Source organism: Onychomys torridus, chromosome 10, assembly GCF_903995425.1.
Source record: "Onychomys torridus chromosome 10, mOncTor1.1, whole genome shotgun sequence".
Lineage (NCBI taxonomy): Eukaryota > Metazoa > Chordata > Mammalia > Rodentia > Cricetidae > Onychomys > Onychomys torridus.
The window spans coordinates 18991893-19012837 of record NC_050452.1 but is presented as its reverse complement, the minus strand read 5'-3'; the positions used below and the strand labels follow the sequence as shown (position 1 = coordinate 19012837).

General features: G+C 36.8%; 1 protein-coding gene and 1 non-coding gene across 2 annotated transcripts in view; both read right to left on the bottom strand.

Moving 5' to 3' along the window:
* Positions 1–20945, bottom strand: part of LOC118591823 (zona pellucida binding protein) — a 136989-nt gene that overhangs the window by 88192 nt on the left and 27852 nt on the right. Inside the window, exon 3 of the mRNA XM_036200229.1 lies at positions 3517–3642. Within this exon, the coding sequence (XP_036056122.1) occupies positions 3517–3642 (126 nt within the window). The remainder of the gene's footprint in view (positions 1–3516; positions 3643–20945) is intronic.
* On the bottom strand, positions 6874–7000 carry LOC118592633. Its single transcript, XR_004946099.1, has one exon. It is a non-coding gene; the product is annotated as a small nucleolar RNA SNORA24 (small nucleolar RNA).

The window sequence follows — 20945 nt, the reverse complement described above, 5'->3', positions numbered from 1 at the left end:
AAATTATAAAATAAATTTCACTGCAACTTAGTTTATTATTTTAAATATGTTTATACTTAGATATGGATGAGAAAATATAAAGGGGAAATTTAGTACTATTATTCTGCTAAACAAACATAGCAATAAAATTGCTCCTAAAGACATATTGCTATACCCATAGGTCAGTGCATATATCAACCCTCATCAAAAAAGACCCTTCTAGCAGTAGATGGTAATTAACACGGAGACTTTCAATTGGAAAATATGCAAAGAGTCAGAGAATTTGGAGCACTCAGCCCTAAATGGGTTGTCTCTATCAAAACCCCACCTTAAGGCTCAGGTTCCCACGTGGAAGATAATGGGAAAATATTGTAAGAGCTAGAGGTGGTGGATGGCTCCAAGGAAACAGTGTCTTCCAGACACAACAAGGAAGAAACACATATGAATTCAGAGACTATGATAGCATGCACAAGACCTGACCAAGTTCAAGCCAGACAAACTCCCAGTGCAGAGAAGGGGAAGAGGGCATGAAGTTCCACCCCTTACCAAGAAACTATTTTCAATTGATACCTGCTACAAGATGCAAAATCAGTTTTCTCCAAAGGAGTGACACTGGACATATCAATCACACTCCAGGGTAGACCCCATGCTCACGAGTAGCTGGCCAACACAAAACAGAATCCATGTTTTTGTGTACCTTTTTTGTTTTGTATTTGTTATTTTTTTGTCTTTTCATTGTTTTCTAAAAATTGGTAAAAGAAGATCTTAAGTGTTCTCACTAGGAAAGAACAGTAATCATATGAAATGTCTAAGTAATAGTTGGATTGTGGTCATTATATAGCTGTATAAATGCCAAGCTTTACACCTTAAATACATACAACTTCTATTTACAAAATATGTCTGCAGAAAGCTGGAGGAGGAAGGAAAATGTGAAAAAAATTCACAATAGCAAAGCTAAAATGTGAACTTTCAGAATGTATACGTATGTATGTATATATGATTAGGTATATGGGAAATTCATAAAGGAACACAAGAGAACAGAACTAAATTCTCAGGATAGTATTTAGTGGAGGGGGTTGAGGACAAGTTGCTAAGAAGTTTTAAAATAGCTTACTTAAAGGTCCCAGTGTCTTGGTAATATTCTAGCTGTACAGACAGCTTAAGAATGTTAGTCTTATGATGCTTCAAAATGAGCAAATATCTTTTCTGGAGACATTCCATAATAAAAACATGATGCAGTAAAATATATGATTTCTTTGCATATGTACATGTGTAAATGCATGAGCTTGTGAAAGCCACAGGTCGATACTGGCATCATCCTCTGCTGCTCTGTACCTTATTTTTTCTTTATTAAATTTATACTTTGATGGTTTCTTACATGTATATGGTGTTTTCTGATTGCTTTCACCCTCTACCATCTCTTAACTTTCTCCTACCTCCTCCTAAGTCTCCTCTCTAAAAGACCTTTTCTCACATTTAAGTCTTTTGTTTTGTGGTTTACTGAATTTAACCTGCTTGGTGAGTACGTATGGCTGCAGAACTAACCAATAGATCAGTGTTTTCACAACTGAAGATAGTGACTTCCTGACCAGAGGACCTATCCACCTTAGTTTTATTTGTTTGCATTTATTATTATTTGAATGAATGTTTCCACTCATGTGCAAGCACAGAGCATGACACAAATGTGAAGGTCACAGGACAATATACAGGAGGTGACTTTCTCTTGCCACTATATGGAACCTGAGAAATAAACACAGTCCACTGAACTTGGCAAGTGCCTTAACCTAGTAATACAGCATACAGCTTGCCAACCCTCACCTTACTTTTTGAGACAAGGCCTTTTACTGAATGTGGAGCTCATTTTGGCTAGGCTGGCTAGACAGTGAACCCTGGATCAGCCTGACCCTGAATCTCTGCAGTGCTGAATGCCACCACTCCTTGTTTTTAATTGAGTGCTGGAGATATGAACTCAGATCCTCATGCTTAGTCCACAAGTGATTCAAACTCTGAGAAAATGATACCTTATCAATAAGCTTTAAAACTAATAGATGATATGATATTGTCAAAAATTAAATAAATCAAATATGAATTCAGAATATCCTAGAAAGTGAGAGAGAGAGAGAGAGAGACAGAGAGAGAGAGAGAGAGAGAGAGAGAGAGAGAGAGAGAGTGTGTGTGTGTGTGTGTGTGTGTGTGTGTGTGTGTGTGTGTGTGTGAAAAATGCAGTACTGATTTGATTTTATTTTTACCTGGAAATTTATATTTCTGAATACCTACTTTTTATTATGAAAAGATAAAGAGGAGTCTTCCCAACTTAAAGGAGTAACTGAACTAAATACTATACTGCAATATAAACTGCAAAACCTAGTAAGTCATCTTAAAGAAGAAATGCTCCAGATTTCCACCTCCAAATCAAAAGTTCAAAACCCACAAAGCTTGGGTGTTTATTTTTCAAATGACAAAGTTTCAGAATCAATGCAGAACATAAAATGTTTGTATTATAGCATATGCTGCTGCTACTAGAGAACAATAAAAATGGATTTGATTATATTATAATTGATTATAATTCCAATATGAAGCTGGGTGGTGGTGGCACATGCCTTTAATCCCAGCACTCGGGAAGCAGAGGCAGGCATATCTCTGTGAGTTCAAGGACAGACTAGTCTACAAAGTGAGTTCCAGGAAAGGCACAAAGCTACACAGAGAAACCCTGTCTTGAAAAACCAAATAATAATAATATTAATAATAATAATTCCAATATGAGATGTCTTTACATGAGAATTAGCACGTAAGCTGCCCAGCCCCTTAGGATTTCTTTATGAGCCCTCTGTAGACATAAACATGCAGCACATCTGTCCCTATGTCACTAAAGTGAGGTATAGATTACACGAGATCTTTGGCAAGTCTTTGTGTAAACACACTTCCCTCAGTCCAAATAAACAACAAGCCTGTAGCCTTTAATCCTTGTACTGTCTCAAAATACCAATGAGGTCTTATAAAAGAAACAAAAGGAAAGGCGATAAAGTTCATTTGAGGATATGCAAAAATGACTGGGTCCTCCATTGAATAGACCTTTAGTATGAACATTCACTAGCTTTCATTGGTACCAAAAAAAAAAAAGAAAAGAAAAAATTTCAAACCAGCTAAACTTTACATATTTGAAAGTAAACTGTAAAGTAAGTCAATTATCAAATGCAAGATTTAGAGCAAAGATAAAACAAACAGTCCACAATAAAACAGGTACATAAGCAAAAGAATAGTAATGAAATCAGAAACAAACTGATTTCCACATAGAATGATAACTTTTGGAATAGAGATGCTTCTAGAACTCTTGAAACAGTTGAATTTTTTTACTGCCTTTATCCTTAATAAAGACAATAGGAAATGCTCATGCTATCAACATTGCTATATCAACTCCACAAGACTACAAAGAAAGTATTTGAATAAGTGATAAATGTATTAGATACAAATATTCTTTTAAGTATAAGTAAATCTGAGATACATCTATTTAATTATGATAACTAAAATAAATCCTACCTGAAACAATTTTTCCTTTTGGCCCATGCCATTGGAATGATGGGTCTACCAGTTCAGTGTTTCTCAGTTGTTGGGTTACACATAGCACATGCGGACTCTTTTGATGGAGCATGACATAAACGCTCACTGAAAATACAATATTAAAATGTTCCAATAATATTTTATGCTCTTTATTTATCTAATAATACCTATTGCTATTACTTGATGATAATTTAGTATCACTGTCTCCATGTAATTACATTAATAAGTATACAGTTTATTTGACTATGTGTGCATATTTAGTTACACATGTGTGAGGGTATGTTCTAAACATGAATGTAGTGTATTGGTCCTTTGTTTCAGAGCTCACATGCACTGACCCAGTTTGCTCTCAGAGTATATAACTATAGTGACAGTATTAAGACAATTCTCTAGCTGGACTTCATATGTTTTGCAAAGACATCAAACATGAACATGGTGCATATATACATTTAGATGAGAGGAACAATATATTACTTACAATAATATAGCAAAGTATACTAGATACAAATAATAATGTGATTAAAAGATTGGTAAGTACATACAATGGTTGATTTTTAAATATGCATTTGTCAGACTCTGCTTAAAATAATCATGATAAACAAAACAAAGATGGTTTAGGTTTAGGAGATTCGGAAGGAGCACAGTCAAAGATTCAGTTGTTCTGAATGTTCTCAGAACTAAGCTTTCAAGAACTAAGCTTTGCCAATGCTTCTTTGATTCACCACAGACAAGATTTGTTGTGAATGAGTAAAATTAAAATTATTTTTGGTAAACAAAATTCTTAACATTAAAAAGCCTTTATATTTTACAATAAAACATGTTTGAGATATTCATAGCCTTACAATAGTTATGAAAGCTTGTCTCTACGTTTGGTTGTTTTTATCATGAGTTTTCTATCATGAGATAGAAAAATAATTTTTTCTACCCCGTGATAATGTTTTTCTTCTTCTTCTTCTTCAGTATTTTGTTTAAATGGCTGATATTCATCTATCAATATGCTATCATCCTATTATTATAAGTCTGATTGATTGTGTATTTACCTAATAATTATTGGATCAATTTGCAAATATCTTCTTAGAATCCAAACCACTATGTTCATAAATATAACCATGTATAATTTTCTTAATTTCCCTTTTTTCCAATGTTAAGCATTTACTATCACTAAATAAACATTCAACATTGTAGTATTATAAATAAGCTAATCATTTAGGATCATAATGGCCATATGAGAAGGACTTGGTATGTTTCCTCTTATAGCTTGTCTCTGTAAGAATGCTTTTCCCATGTCTTTTCTTTTGGATTTGGTAAGAGAAAGGGCAGGAAAATGCATTATCAACACAGAGGCTGACTTCAATAGCTACAAGTCTAATAAATAATTTAATAAAACCTAGTTTAAAGATTGGGGACTTAGCTCAATGGTAGAGCGCTTGCCTACCATGCACAAGGCCCTGGGTTTGTTTTTTTCTCAGCACCAAAAAGAAAAAAGAAAAAGAAAAACTAGTTTAGAAATTTTCCAGCTAATTTTATATAAGATAAAAAATTTATATAAGATATAAAAGATATAAAATTATTCAGAGTAAGTTAAGTTTTGACTCTATTCATAACTCCTTTCTTTACTTTCATGATTTTCTTAGAAAGTTATTTGCCAAAAACTATCCATTATATGTTCCAAAAGGCAGCTTTGACTCCATTCAACAACCCCTGCTCTTCTCTAATTTCTACTCCACTTTTCTCCGATTAAGGCTCTTTCCATCCTCTCTAATAAATACTTACACATCTTCATGCCTTGGCATGACTCACGACTCAAAGCTGTCACCTTCTCCGAGCTAGCTTTTGCCTGTATCTCCCTACCCCTTTCTATATCCTGTATCTTTTCCTTACCATGGAAGTCCTCAGGGTCACCCCTTTGAGATCTCATTCTATAACTACCTAGTTCTCTTAACTTTGGAAGATGAGTACAAGTCTATCCTCCTGCTCTGGCTTCTTTGACAGGACCTGTAGCCATTACTCTGACTTTCCTGTAAGCCTCCTACTAACACTTTTTTTAAAGATTTATTTATTATATATACAATGTTCTGTTTGCATGTATTTCTGCAGGCCAAAAGAGGGAGCCAGATCTCACTACAGATGGTTGTGAGCCACCATGGGAATTGAACTCAGGACCTCTGGAAGAACAACCAGTGTTCTTAACCTCTGAATCATCTCTCCAGCTCAACCTTGGTGATATTTTATTTGTACTGAAATGTGATTTCATTTGTATGTTAATAAAGTTGCCTTGGGGTCAGAGCAAGCCATAGCAGAAGCTGGGCGGTGGTGGCGCATGCCTTTAATCCCAGCACTTGGGAAGCAGAGCTAGGCAGGATCTCTGTGTGTTCAAGGATACAGCCAGCATGTCAACACACACCTTTAATGTCAATACCAACCATAGAAGACCTGGAGGTCTGTACAGACAGGCAGTGATGAGGAGGTCATGTGGCTGGGTTTACAACCAATGAGAGGCAGAACAGAAAGTCTATATAAAAGACAGGACACAGGAAGTAGGTCCCTTGCTGAGGGAAGGACAGGAGTGGCAGTGAAGGGTAAGGTTTATAGCTCTTAACTATTGCTCTGACCTCTTGGCCTTTAACTCTGCAATCAGCTCTATGTTTCTTATTTAACAAGACGGTTACATCTACACAACCTCCTACTAATTCTTGTGATTTCCATCCCAGTAACTTCAACTGAGTTCAAGAGTTTCTCAGCACTATCAACAGACCAAAATAAATATTCCAGGACATGAATAATCAAAATGAACATAATATTTTCAAAGTAAACAGATGTTAGCTACTAAAGAAACAAGACCTCTGTGAGGAACATATTCAGACTCCAGAAAAAATAGTTAGAAGATACTGTTACAATCATGGGAATATACAGGTTAATTTTTTTCTGGAACACCTTAGTAATAATTTAGAAAAGCACTCCCAAAAAGTTGGTCATTTATGGTTGTGTTTTATTTCATAAAAATTTATTCAACTTTATTTCATGGAGATACACAGAAAATAACATAGGAGTAAAGATACCCATATTTCTTATTTATCCATCAGTTCACACTGTTATACACACACCTCTCCAAAGTTATTAATGGTAAGTGATCAACACTTGCCAATTTAATCATATGTGACATTTGAAGTGAGGGCTCCAAAGATTTCCTTTTGCTTTGTAACTATACTCAGAAGTCTATTGTATCGGAGCCTATTGAGAATAAGACAAGGTCCCTTGTGGAACAGTTCTCCATCATGTGAAGACAGACAATATGGTCTCTAGTCCTTTAAATACAGAAGTGTGCTGAACAGTAAAGAATGTTACTTGTGCAAGTTCGAACCTAATATCATGTAAAGGCTAACCGCTTTTCCAATAGTAAAAAGTTCTTCCATGGCTAAAAAGAGAACATGTCACAGCTGATAGGTCCCAAAAGTGAATGGAGTACAGTTATAATGTTTAAATACAATTTATTACCATACTTGGAATATAATCAACACGGTTGCAAGCAACATACCAGAAGTGTTTGTTTTAAGAACCTTTTAAATACTGATTTGTGTGTGTGTGTGTGTGTTCATGTGTGTGTAAAAGAAGTCTAATTAAGGAAAACCTAAGAAAGCAATGTGGTGATATTTTATTTGTATGTTAATAAAGTTTGCCTGGAGATCAGAGGACATAGTCAGACATAAACAAAGTCAGGCAGTGGTATCACATGCCCTTAATCCAATCACATGGCAGGCAGGATCTCTGTGTTTTCAAGGGCATACTAGGGAACAACCAAGCATGGTGACACAGTACCAACCATAGGGACCTGGAGGTCTGTACAGACAGGCAGTGACAAGGAAGTGAGGTAGCTAGGCTAAGAGCCAATGAGAGGGCAGAATAGCAAGTCAATAAAGGCACAGGTTAGACAGGAAGAAGCTCTATCTCTGGGGAAGCTACAGCGGCATGGTGAGCTAAGGTTAGCTGGTGGCTCACACTATTTCTCTGATCTCTACGGCTTTCACCTCTGTATTTTTGGCTGTGTTTCTTATTTAATAAGCTGTTTAGAAATTTGTCTACAAAGCAACGATGAAAATTATTGAAATAGAGAAGATGAGAGTAGATATACCTCAATATCCAGCTATACCACTCTTGGATACATATCCAAAGGACCCTACACTTGCTCAACCATGTTCATTACTGCTCTATTCATAATAGCCAGAAATGGTTAACAGCTTGAATATTCATCAGTGAAGAACAGATCAAGAAAACATGGTACATTTTATACAATAGAATATTACTCAGCTGTTAAAAAATGAAAACATGAATTTGCAGGTAAACAGATGAGGCTAAGGAAAAAAAAATCACCCTGAGTAAAAGTACCCTAGACCTAAAAAGACAAATATTGTATGTATTCTCTTATATGTAGATGCTAGCTGGTAAGTCTTTGATAAACAGGCTACAATATGTATAACCACAGAGGTTAGTATCAAGTAAGGAACTGGAGGGGGTGGGGGAAAAGAAAGGAAATAGGAAGGGGGAATATAATATATAATTAATATATAATTATAGATGAATATATAGGAGGCATAAACAGAGAGGGGAGGGAATAAGGGATAATGAAAGGAATATGAGGAGGGACAGCTAACACTAAAGGCCATTTGAAAGTTCATATAGAAACCTACTACAGTAGAAGCTTCTTAATATATATACATATATGAAAGAAACTAAATGGAATCACCATATAACAAGAGGCAAAGCCTGAACTAGACATCTCTCGCCACCAAATGAGACATCCAGTGCCAGGAATGGGTTACATCTAAATGAGTTGTTGGTCAAAGGGCTCCATAGAAACCTCCAGACTATCTGCCCAAGGCTGTTAGCTGCTCTCCACAAACTGATGGTAAAACACTACTGATGAAAATAATACTGAAGTAACTCATGAAAGATGGAGAAGTTGACCTGCTGCCTATCTGGACCCTTCACACTTACTAACTAGTGAAAGGTACTCTGCATGCTACCAGAGGAGAAAGCTAACTATCAACTCATCTGGAACCCCTGCAATCCACAATGGTAAGCTGCCTGCATGAAACACTGGTGCAATAGCAACACAAGCATCAAGAGTAACCAACCACTATCTGATTAGATTTAAGAACCAATCCACGTGATTGAACTCATACCTAACACTATCCAAGAACTTGAGACTAAACAGGCTATGCACCTAGGATAAGACCAAATACTACTGCTCTGCTAAAGGAATATGGCAATGAAATGGTTCCTAGTAACATTCTGCTATGAAAATCAGTTCCTTGCTCAGCCATCATCAGAGAAGCTTCCTTCTGCAACAGATGGGAACAAATACAGAGACCCACAACTAGACAATGTACAAATAGGGAGAGACCTTGAAATATTTAGTCCTAAATGGGACATCTCCATCAAGTCCCTCTTCTCAGGGCTCAGTGAACCCTGCAGAAGAGGAGGGAGAAAGGTTGCCAGAGCTAGTGGGGATGGAAGACACCATCAAAACAAGGCAATCTAAACACAACAAGACTGACACACATATGAACTCAGTGAGACTGTGTCAGCATGTATAGGGCCTGCACAGATCTAAGCCCGATGAGGTCCCAGCACTGAGCGGACCCAGAAGCTATCTCCAATTAACAACTGCTCACGAGGAAAAATTCTTTTTCTCCAATCGAGTCTCTCACTGGGTTGACAAACCACACTTAAGGTCAGGACCCTGTCCAACAGTAGATGTCAACACAAAACATTCTCAGTGGTATCTTTGGAGGTTTTTGTCTCATAATAGTTTGTCTGGGCATTGTTTTGTTTCATCTTGCTTTTTGGTGTTTTTGTTTTACCTTACAAATCTTATCTTATATTTACGGGATTTTTCTGTCAAGTGTGTGTGTCTCTGTATTTGTATGTTTCTTGTATTTTTTCCCCCCTTTGGTCCATTTTTTCTGTTTTGTCTTGTTCTCGTCTGGTTTCTTTGCTGTTGTTTTTTAGTTGTTTGTTTTCTAATGAGAGAGAGGAAATAGTGTGGATTTGGGTGACTGAGTCGTTGGGGAGGATCTGGGAGGACGTGGGGAGGGAAAACTGGATCATAAAAAAATATTTTCAAAAGACATTAAAATTACAAAACTGTTATACCAAATCTGGCGGTGGTGGTACACGCCTTTAATCCCAGCACTCGGAGGCAGAGCCAGGCAGATAGATTTCTGTGAGCTCAAGGCCAGCTTGGTCTACAGAGTGAGATCCAGGACAGGCACCAAAACTACACACAGAAACCCTGTCTCGAAAAACCAAAAAGTTATACCAAATAAAACACAGTATGTATGAACAGATCAGTGAGTCTAGAGAAAATGGATATATGATGAAAATAGTATCTTTAGTTGCTAGGAGAAAAAAAAGAGACATCACTATTAATTATGATCAAAAATTTAACTCAATATATAGGCAAAGTTGAAATTACATTTATACTTTATGTTATATACAAAAGTAAATTTCAGGTGTACTGTTGTCTAAAAGTCAAATTATTATTTAATTAAAATCTGAAACAATATTTGTCTCTGTTATCAAAAAATCTTTACTGTCAAAAGTAGACATGAAATATTGATTCTTTAAATATTAATAATTTCTATTAATCCTATATAGCCTAAAATAAATTAACTTTAAGAAGTCACTTGTAAAACCAAAGATAATTGACTGGAATAAATATTATAAATAAATACAAATACAAAAGTAACACCTATAAAACTACAATTGAGCAAAACCATGGACACAGGCAACTTAACTTTTAACTTAGAAGGGAAGTGTTGAGTAATGTTTTGTACTGTAAGGACATGGGAAGATGGGCTGCACGAGGCTCAGCTACTGGAGTTGTGAGTGACAAAAACAGACATGTCCTCTAATACTGAACCTCTACCTCAAGATGAAAACAACCAAAAAACTCTGAGTAAGCGTGAAGACAGACATATAAAATGGCATTAATCACCCACACATTAAATGAAATGAACTAAGGTACAATAAAAATGTAAATAAATTCTCAGTGAGGAAAATTAATGTCCAAGTGAATGAAAACCAAAACTTAACTGAACTGAAAATAAAAAATAAAAAGCGAACACATTAAAGAGGATCATAGACTAGGCCAAAAATGTGGCCAAAAAATAGATACCAAAAGACTGAGCAACATGCAAAACTCAAGGCGTTACCAGGAAACACAGAGAGCCAGAAAATATGAGGCCACAGTACTTAAACTTCTAATACCAACCTAAAGTTTGGTAATTAAAAATAAATAACCTTTATACAGACATTACCTGCAGAATTCAAATGAAAACTTTAAGAATGACTTTAATACTTTCCAATAAAATGAGGCAATAAACAGGAGACCAGTTAGTATCAAGTTTAAAAGCTGTAGCAGATGAAAGAGGCAGAGCAGTGGAAACTAAAAATCATCCCATTTATGAAACAGATGAAAACAAGAATTTTTAGAACTCAAAAAATTAAAGACTTTAACAACCTAGAAAATATTAATACAAGAAAAGCAACAGTGAGGATCCAAAAACTCAGGAAGTGCTGTTTCCTGCAGGTTTGCCCTCCAGTACAGATGTCAGCACTCTTCCCAATGTGCCTGGGAGATGGCCATAAGCTTGGGACATGGACTGTCCATAGGGACACAAACCAGTGGCCTTCTGGAGCAAGTGGAAACCTTCCCAACCACTGATCACCAAACTCATGGGGCCAGAAGAGCCTCTGAGTATGCAAAGACAGGAAGATTCTGCAATGTATAGTTTATCAGACCTAATTGCCTTTTTTTCTCTTTTCTGTGGTTGTTAGGATACTATTTGGCTTTGGTTTTAACTATATTTCTGCATTTGTTTTGTTTTGACATTCTTGATATAAAACTTCATTTTCTCCTACCTGAGTGGTACTGGAAAGTGAGCCCTCAATTTCCTTCATAAAGTAGGTCACTATGAAGACCCCATGAAATAAATATCCATTCCTAAGCATACACAAAGTGCAACTCAGAAACACACATACTCACAAATGTAAGAAGAATCATTAAGAAAAACAACTTCTCTGAAAGTTCCAAAGCCCTCAATAACTACATCTGGAGATGCTGACATGGCTAAAGTGACAGAGAATACCGAAGTCTTGCTTTATAAATGATGGTTGATATTAAATACGATTCAAACAGATGAAAGAAGTCAATTCAAGTCCTGGATGAGAAAGGCAACAATCTAGACAGAAAATCAGCAAAAGACAGATTCTTAAACAAAAATATATAAACAGAAATTTTGGAAATGAAAAGTTCAATATAAAGCCTCATCACAGACTAGAGTAGGCAAAAGAAGGAACACAAGATACTGAAGACTGAGTTAAATCCAGGCCTAATATATTTCAAGCCCTGAAACAAAATAATTGTGCACCAAGACTACCAAATCTAACAAAGTTATCTGTTGAAAGTAAAGAATAAATAAATATCTATGATCATCTTAAACTAAGCAATTCCTAAACACAAAACCAGCAATTATAGGGGAAAAAATTTAACAGAATAGGAAACAGAAGATACAGCACAGTAGCTCAGGAATAAACCTCACTAGAAGAATAGGTAACAAATGATATTCATTTTTATTCATTCAACAAGCCAGCAAACCTCTCAGATGAATAAAGAAGTTAAATACCTCTCAACAGTAACCTTAAATGTAGAGTGAATGGATACTTTAAAAAATAATATCCAGCTACTTTCTCTATTAAAAAAAATTGACCTCACTTGTAAACATATACATTACAGTGAAATGATAGAAAAAAATGATATTCTAAGTAAAGGAAATTTGAAATAAATTAGAAGCCCCTACCCTCATACCTAACAAAGCATATATCCCAGCCTAAGTCAGTTGAAAATGAGAAAGATCAGAGGATAATAATAAAGGTAACTAATCTTCACAAAGATGGCTATAATAGATATGAATTAAATATTAGCTTATCTAACTTCATAAAACACTTTCAAACATAAAGAGAAAGACAGGTCTGGAAGAGCAGTAATGGGCAATTTCAATATCCCATTCTCATTAGCCAATAGATTAATCATTCAGAGTAAATAAATAAATAAATGGAAAGCCAGGGTTAAATAGAGAAAAATTAATTTAACAGACAGACATCTATATGATAGCTATGAAATAACTTCTCAGCAATCCATGCATCTTTCCAAACACACACACACACACACACACACACACACACACACACACACACACACAAACATACACACATATTTATTGGACCACAAAGCTACTCTTAACAAAGGCAAAAAAGGAGAATAATTTCTACTATATTGACAGATTATGATAGAATAAAATGAGAAATCCATACTAAGATGAACTATACAAATACATGGAGATTTAATAATGAAATCTTGATTCATCTGAGTCACCAAAGAAATAAAGGGGAAAATTTAAAAATTCCTTGAAGCAAATTAACATAAAAATAAATCAGAAACCCTAGGATACTGTAAAGGCAGTCATAATAGAGAAGTTTGTAGCTGTAATTTATTATATTAAGGATTTAGAAAGAACTTATATAAATAACTTAATAATGAACATTAAGGTGATTAAAAGAAAACATAAGCCAAACCCAAAATCAGTAGACATAAAGGATAAATATGGACCAGATCAAACAAGTAAGCTAACCAAAGACCTTCAACATTCCCTGCTCTCCTCAAAATCCAATCCCCTAGTCTTATCCCTAGACTAGCTCAGCAACAGAACATCTGCTGCAGCCTTCCTTCCAAACTGCCCACATGTCCTGTGGATCCCACAGATCTTCCTCTCCTAATTGCCCCCAAATATGTTCATTTATCCCAGCCCCCAACTCCAGCATGTAGCCACTGCTAACCCACAAGCCACTCCTGCTAGGAAAATAGGTAAGTTAAATTGACTGCAGATCTTTACCCTTCCAGTCCTAATCATCCCCACTCCGATCCCTGATCTCATCCCCAAGTCTGTAGCAGAAAATCTGCTGAAGTGTCTCTTTCCTCTATGACTCCATCCCCAATAAATAACAAGGGTCTTCTCCAATCTTCCCCCAGTTCACTCCATCATCCTAGCCTCCAACACCAGCAGCCATTCCCTGTTAATACATCAACTAAGAAAGCCAGAGAAACAGAGGAAACATAAAGGAACAAGACACCTGTCCAACAAAGACAAAGCCAGAAATCAGCAACTATACCTATTATCATCCCAATCCCAGATGTCTAGACACAATACTAGCCATAGAAGTATGTCTAGAGTTGAGCCCAGCTATCCTACCACAGCAGGTCCTGAATATTCTAACACAGCTGAAGCACAAGAAAAAGACTTTAAAACCATCTGTATGAAGATGACAGAGATCCTTAAAGAGAAAGTTAATGAATCTTTTAAATCCAGGAAAACCAAACAAACAGTGGGAAGAAATGAATAAATCTCATAAATCCAGAAAAACAAATACAGTGGAAGGAAATAGAGAAAAAAAAAAAACTGTTCAAGACCTGAAAATGGAAATGGAATCAATAAAGAAAACCAAGACTGATGGAACTCTGGAAATGAAAAATTTAGAAATTCAAACAGGACCTACAGAGGCAAGGTTCACCAACAGAATATAAGAGATAGAAGAGAGAATTTCAGGTGCTGAAGACACAATAGAAGAAATGGATAAATCAGTCAAAGAAATTATTAAATATAAAAATCAGACATGAAACATCCAGGAAATCTATGACACTATGAAAAGATCAAACCTAAAAATAATAAGAATAGAGGAAGAAAAAGAATCACAGCTCAAAGGCCCAGAAAATATTTTCAAAAAAAATCAGAGAAGAAAATTTTCCTAACTAAAGAAGAGCATGCCTATCAAACTAAAAGAAGCATACAGAACACCAAACAGACTGGACTAGAAAAGAAAGTCCCCTTGCTACATAATAATTCAAAACACTAAACATACAGAACAAAGAAAGAATATTAAAAACTGCAAAGGAAAAGGTCAAGTAGCATATAAAGGCAGATCTATAAGAATTTCACCGGACTTCTCAACAGAGAATCTAAAAGCCAGGAGGATCTGAATAGTTGTCTGGCAGACTCTAAGAGACCATAGATGTCAGCCCAGACTACTATACCCAGCAAAACTTTTAGATTGAGAAAATAAGATATTTCATGATAAAGTCAGATTTAAACAATATATATCTATAATTCCAGCCCTATGGTGCTAGAAGGAAAATGCCAACCTAAGGAGAGTAACTACATCCATGAAACCACAGGAAATAATTTCACACCAGCAAAACCAAAAGAAGAGAAACACAGGCGCGTGCGCGCGCATGCACACACACACACACACACACACACACACACACACACACACACACTTCAACACCAACAAAATAAGAGGAATCAACAACTACTGGTCTTTGATATCTCTCAATGTCAATGGACTCAATTCCCCAATAAAAGATACAGACTAACTTAATGAATTTGAAACAGGATCCATCCTGTTGCTGCATCCAAGAAATATACACCACCTCAACATCAAGAAGAAACATTATCTCAGGGTAGAGGATTAAAAAAAAAAATTCCAAGCAAATAGGCAGACTAAGAAGCAAACTGGTGTAGCCACTTTAATATCTAGCAAAATAGACTTCAAACTAAAACTAATCAGAAAAGATAGGGAAGGACACTACATACTCATCAAAGGAAAAAAATTCACCATGATGACATTTCAGTTAACATCTATGCCCAACATGAGGGCAGTCAAGTTTGTAAAAGGAACACTACTATAGCTTAAATCACATACTGACTGTCACACACTGATAGTGGGAGACATCAATACACCACTCTCACAATACACAGGTCATCTAGACAAAAACTAAGTGGAGAAAGGCTGGAGCTAACAGACATTATAAGCCAAACAGACCTAAAAGACATTTACAGAACACTTCACCCAAATACAAAAGAAGTACCTTCATTACTGCACCTCAAGCATGGAACTTTCTCCAAAATTGACCACATATATAAACATAAAGCAAGTCCTAACAACTACAGGAAAAAAATGAAAGAACTTCCTGCATCCTATCAGACTACCACAGATTACAGTTGGGTATCAACAATAACAGAAAGAACAGGAAGCTAACAAACTCATGGAAACTGCACAACTCTCTACTGAATGAAAAATGGGTTAAGAAAGAAAGACTTTCTAGAATTGAATTAAAATGAATATACAGCATACCCAAACTTTTGGGACACTAAAGTGGTTGTAAGAGGAAAGTTCACAGTACTAAGTGCCTACATTTAAAAACTGGAAAGATCTCATAACTCGCAACTTAGCAGCATACCTGAAAGCTCTAGATCAAAAGAAGAAAACACACACAAGAGAAGCAGACAGCAAAAAATAATCAAATTCGGGGCTTAAATCAATAAAAAATAGAAACAATGTTAACAATACAAAGAATCAATGAAACAAAGAGTTGGTTCTTTGAGGAAATAAGTAAAATTGACAAATGCTTATCCAAATTAACTAAAAAGCAGAGAGAGACTATCCAAAATAACAAATTCAGAAATGAAAAGGGGGACATAACAAACACTGAGGAAATCCAGAGAATCGTAAGGACATACTTTAAAAACCTGAATTCCACCAAATTGAAAAATCTAAAATAAATGGATAATTTTCTCAAAAGGTATCACTTACCAAACTTAAGTCAATATCAGGTAGGCAATTTAAACATACTTACAACCCCTAGTGAAATAGAAGCAGTCATTAAAATTCTCCTAGCCAAGAAAGAAAGAAAGAAAGGAAGGAAGGAAGGAAGGAAGGAAGGAAGGAAGGAAGGAAGGAAGGAAGGAAGGAAGGAAGGAAGGAAGGAAGGAAGAAAGAAAGAAAGAAAGAAAGAAAGAAAGAAAAGAAAGAAAGAAAGAAAAGAACAGAAAAGAAAAAGAAAGAGGGGGAGGAGGAGGAGAAGCTGCAGCCCTGGGCCAGACAGATTTAGCACTGGATTCTACCAGACTTTCAAAAAAGAATTAATGCCAATACTCCTCAAATTATCCCACAAAATAAAAACAGAAAGAACATTGCCCAATTCATTCTATGAATCCACAGTTACCCTGATACATAAACCATTTAAAGACCCATCAGAGAAAGAGAATTACAGACAAATTTCCCTCATAAACATAGGTGCAAAAATACTCAATCAAATACTTGAAAACTAAATCCAACAACACATCATAAAGATCATCCAAATGATCAAATAGGCTTTATCCCAGAGATACAGGGTGGTTTGATATACAGAAATCAGTAAATGCAATCCACCATACAAACAAACTGGAAGGGAAAAAAATCACATGATCATCTCACTTGATGCAGAAAAGCTTTGGACAAAATCCAACATCCTTTCATTATAAATGTCCTGGAAATATCAGAGGTACAAGGGACATACCTAAATATAATAAAGGCAGTTTAAAGCAAGCCCACAGCCAACATCACCCTAAATGGTGAGAAACTCAAAGCAATTCTACTAAAATAAGAAAAAAAGTGAAAGTTGTCCACTCCATACATATTCAATATAGTAACTGAAGAGTTAACTAGAGCAATAGGACAACTGAAGATCAAAGGGATACAATCTGGAAAGGAGGGAGTCAAAGTATCTTTATCTGCAGATGATATGATAGTATACATATATGACCCTAAAAATTCCACTGGTAACTCCTGTAGTTGATACACAAATAGCTGGATACTAATTAATTTACAAAAATCATTAGCTCTCCTAAATACAAATTACAAATGGGTTGAGAAAGAAATCATGAAAACCTTACCTTTTACAATAGCCTCAAATAATATAAAATATCTTATGGTAACTCTAATCAAGCAAGTAAAAGAATTGTATGCTAAAAACTTCAAGTCTTTGAAGAATTGAAGAAGATATCAGAAGATGGAAAGATCTCCCACGCTCATGGATAAGTTGGATTAACATAGTAAAAATGGAGATCCTACCAAAAGGAATCCACAGATTCCCCATCGAATTTCCAAAACAATTCTTCACAAATCTTGAAAGAACAATTCTCAGCTTTATACTGGGGGGGGGGGGGGGGGGGAATAGCTGAAACAATCCTGAACAGTAAAATAACTGCTGGAGGTCTCACCATCCCTGATTTTGTTGTACTACAAAGCTATAATAATAAAAACAGCATACCATTATATAAAAATGGTATAAAAACTGACCATTGATTAATGAAATCAAACTGAAGACAGAGACATAAAGCCACATACCTACAGACACCTGATTTTTGGTAAAGAAGCCAGATATACACACTGGAAAAAAGACAGCACGTTCAGCAAATGATGATGGTCCAGAATGGATGTCTGCATGTAGAAGAATGCAAATAGATCCATATTTCAGCCTACACAAGACTCAAGTCCAAATGAGTCAAAGACCTCAACACAAAATCAGATACATTGAACCTGAAAGAAAAGAAAGTAGAGGGAAATCTTGAATTCACTGGCACAGGAGAAGACTTTCTGAACAGATTATCATTAACACAGGCACTAAGATCAACAATTAATAAATGGGACCTCATAAAACTGAAAAGCTTTGTAAGTAAAAAGACACTGTTATTGGGACAAAGTGACAACCTACATAATAGGAAAAGATTTTTACTAACTCCACATCTAATAGAGGACTAACATCCAAAATATATAAGAACTCAAGAAACTAGACATCCACAAACCAAGTAATCCAATTAAAATGGGATACAGATCTAAACAGAGAATTAGCAATAGAGAAAACTCAAATGGCTGAGAAACACATTAAGAAATGTTCAATATCCTTAGCCATGAATGAAATGCAAATCAAAACAACTTTGAAATTGCATCTTAACACCTATCAGAATGGCTCATATCAAAAACACAGATGACAACTCATGCTGGTGAGGATGTGGAATAAGGGGAACAACATACATTGCTAGCAGCAGTACAAATTTGTAAAACCACTTTAGAAATCAATATGGCAATTCCTCAAAAAGTTGGTAATTTATCTACCTCAATATCCAGCTATACCACTCTTGGGCATATACCCAAAGGATGCCTGATCCTACCACAGAGACACTGGATCACCATGTTCATTGCTGCTCTATTCATAATAGCAAGAAACTGGAAACAACCTAGATGCTTCTCAACAGAAGAATGGTGGGGTTTTTTTTTTTTGGGGGGGGGGGTGTTTTGTTTTGTTTATATTATTTTTATTTTATAATTAACTTAATTTCACATATCAGCCACGAATTCCCCCTTCCTCCCCCCTCCCACCCTCTAGCTCTCCCCCCCAATACACCTCCAACTCCCACCTCCTCCAAGGCAAGGTCTCCCCTGGGGAGTCAGCCCACCCTGGAAGACTCAGCCAAGGCAGGTCCAGTCCCCTCCTCCCTATACCAAGGCTGAGAAAAGTGTCTCAGCATAGGCCCCAGGCTCCAAAAAGTTAGCCCATGCACCAAGGACAGGTCCTGGCTCCACTGCCTGGGGGCCTCCCAAACAGTCTAAGCTAATCTACTGTCTCACTTATCCAGAGAACCTGGTCCAGTTCCATGGGGGTTCCTCCACCATTGGTTCACAGTTCATGCACTTCCACTATAGTTTGGCTATTTGTCTCTGTGCTTTTTCCAACTATGGTCTCAACATCTCTCATTCATACAGTCCCTCCTCTCTCTCACCAATTGGACTCCCAGAGCTCCACCTGGGGCTTGGCCGTGGATCTCTGCATCAGCTTCCATCAGACACTGGATGAGAGTTCTATCATGACAGCCAGGGTGTTTGGCCATCTGATCACCATAGCAGGTCAGCTCAGGCACTCTCTCGACCATTGCCAGTAGTCTACAGTAAAGGTATTTTTGTGGATTTCTGGAGAACTCTCTAGCACTCTTTCTACTCCCCTGGGATCCTCATTCATCATAGTGTCTCCCTCTCCATTCTCCCACACTGCTCCTGATCCAGCTGTGACTTCCCTTCCCCCTAAGCTCTCTTTCACCAGACTCTTGCCCTCTATTACCCCCCACCACCAGTTTGCTAATGTAGATCTCATCATCTATTTCTCTGTCATTGGGCAATCCCTGTGTCTTTCATAGGGTCCTCTCTACTAGGTAGCCTCCCTGGAGTTGTGTAGCAGTATAGTCATCTTTTTTTTACATCTATTTTTTACATGTTTGTCTTTCTGAGTCTGGGTTACCTCACTCAGGATAGTTTTTTTCTAGTTCCATCCATTTTTCTGCAAACCTCATGATGTCATTGTTTTTCTCTGCTGAGTAGTACTCCATTGTGTATATGTACCACATTCTTCAGTTGAAGGACATCTAGGTTGTTTCCAGGTTCTGGCTATTACAAATAATGCTGATATGAACATAGTTGAACATGTGCCCTTGTGGTATGATTGAGCATTGCTTGGGTATATGCCCAAGAGTGCTATAGCTGGGTCTTGTGAGAGGTTGATTCCCAATTTTCTAAGAAAGCGCTATATTGATTTCCAAAGTGGCTGTACAAGTTTGCACTCCCACCAACAGTGGAAGAGAGTTCCTCTTGCTCCACATCCTCTCCAACATAAGCTGTCTTCAGTGTTTGTGATCTTAGCCATTCTGACGAGTGTAAGATGGTATCTCAGAGTCATTTTGATTTGCATTTCCCTGATGACTAAGGATGTTGAGCAATTCCTTAAATATCTTTCAGCCATTTCAGCTTCTTCTGTTGAGAATTCTCTGTTCAGCTCTATAGCCCATTTTTTTAATTGGACTGTTGGGTATTTTGATGTCTAATTTCTTGAGTTGAACTGGGAGTTGGTGGACAGAAATGGGAAGGTAAGGTGGGAAGGGGAGGGAAGAAGGGGTGGAGAGAAGGAATGCAGGGAGACAGCTAGAATTGAGGGGTGGTATGGAAACCTCATCTAGCCAAAACTTCCTAAAATTTATGAAGGTAATCTTAATGAAGTCTCCAAATAATGAGGGAGACAGAGTCGCAACTCTCCATCTCTTGTCACCAAATAAAGCTTCCAATACTGATATAAAAAGGCTGTTTTATCCCCCCATGGATTTTCACGTATGTTTTGATTGGCAGGGGGGTGCTTTTAATCTTTCTCCTTTTCAAGTGTTACCTACAGCACATCTGGCAACAACGGGCAACCACTAAGGTGACTCCTCAGGTGTTAATGGCTTTTAGACATCCAACTCATAGTCTTCCACAAGAGGTTATGCACACCTGGCTTTCTGAAATTCAAAAGGCTACTGCCTATCCCTCCCCACCTGGGGTGACTCCCCAGGGATCAACGCTCTTTGAGGGATGATAGTCAATGATAGGTAAGCACTTGTTTGGCAAGCCAACCTAAGACAGGCACAGTCCATTTGCTGAGCCCCTGC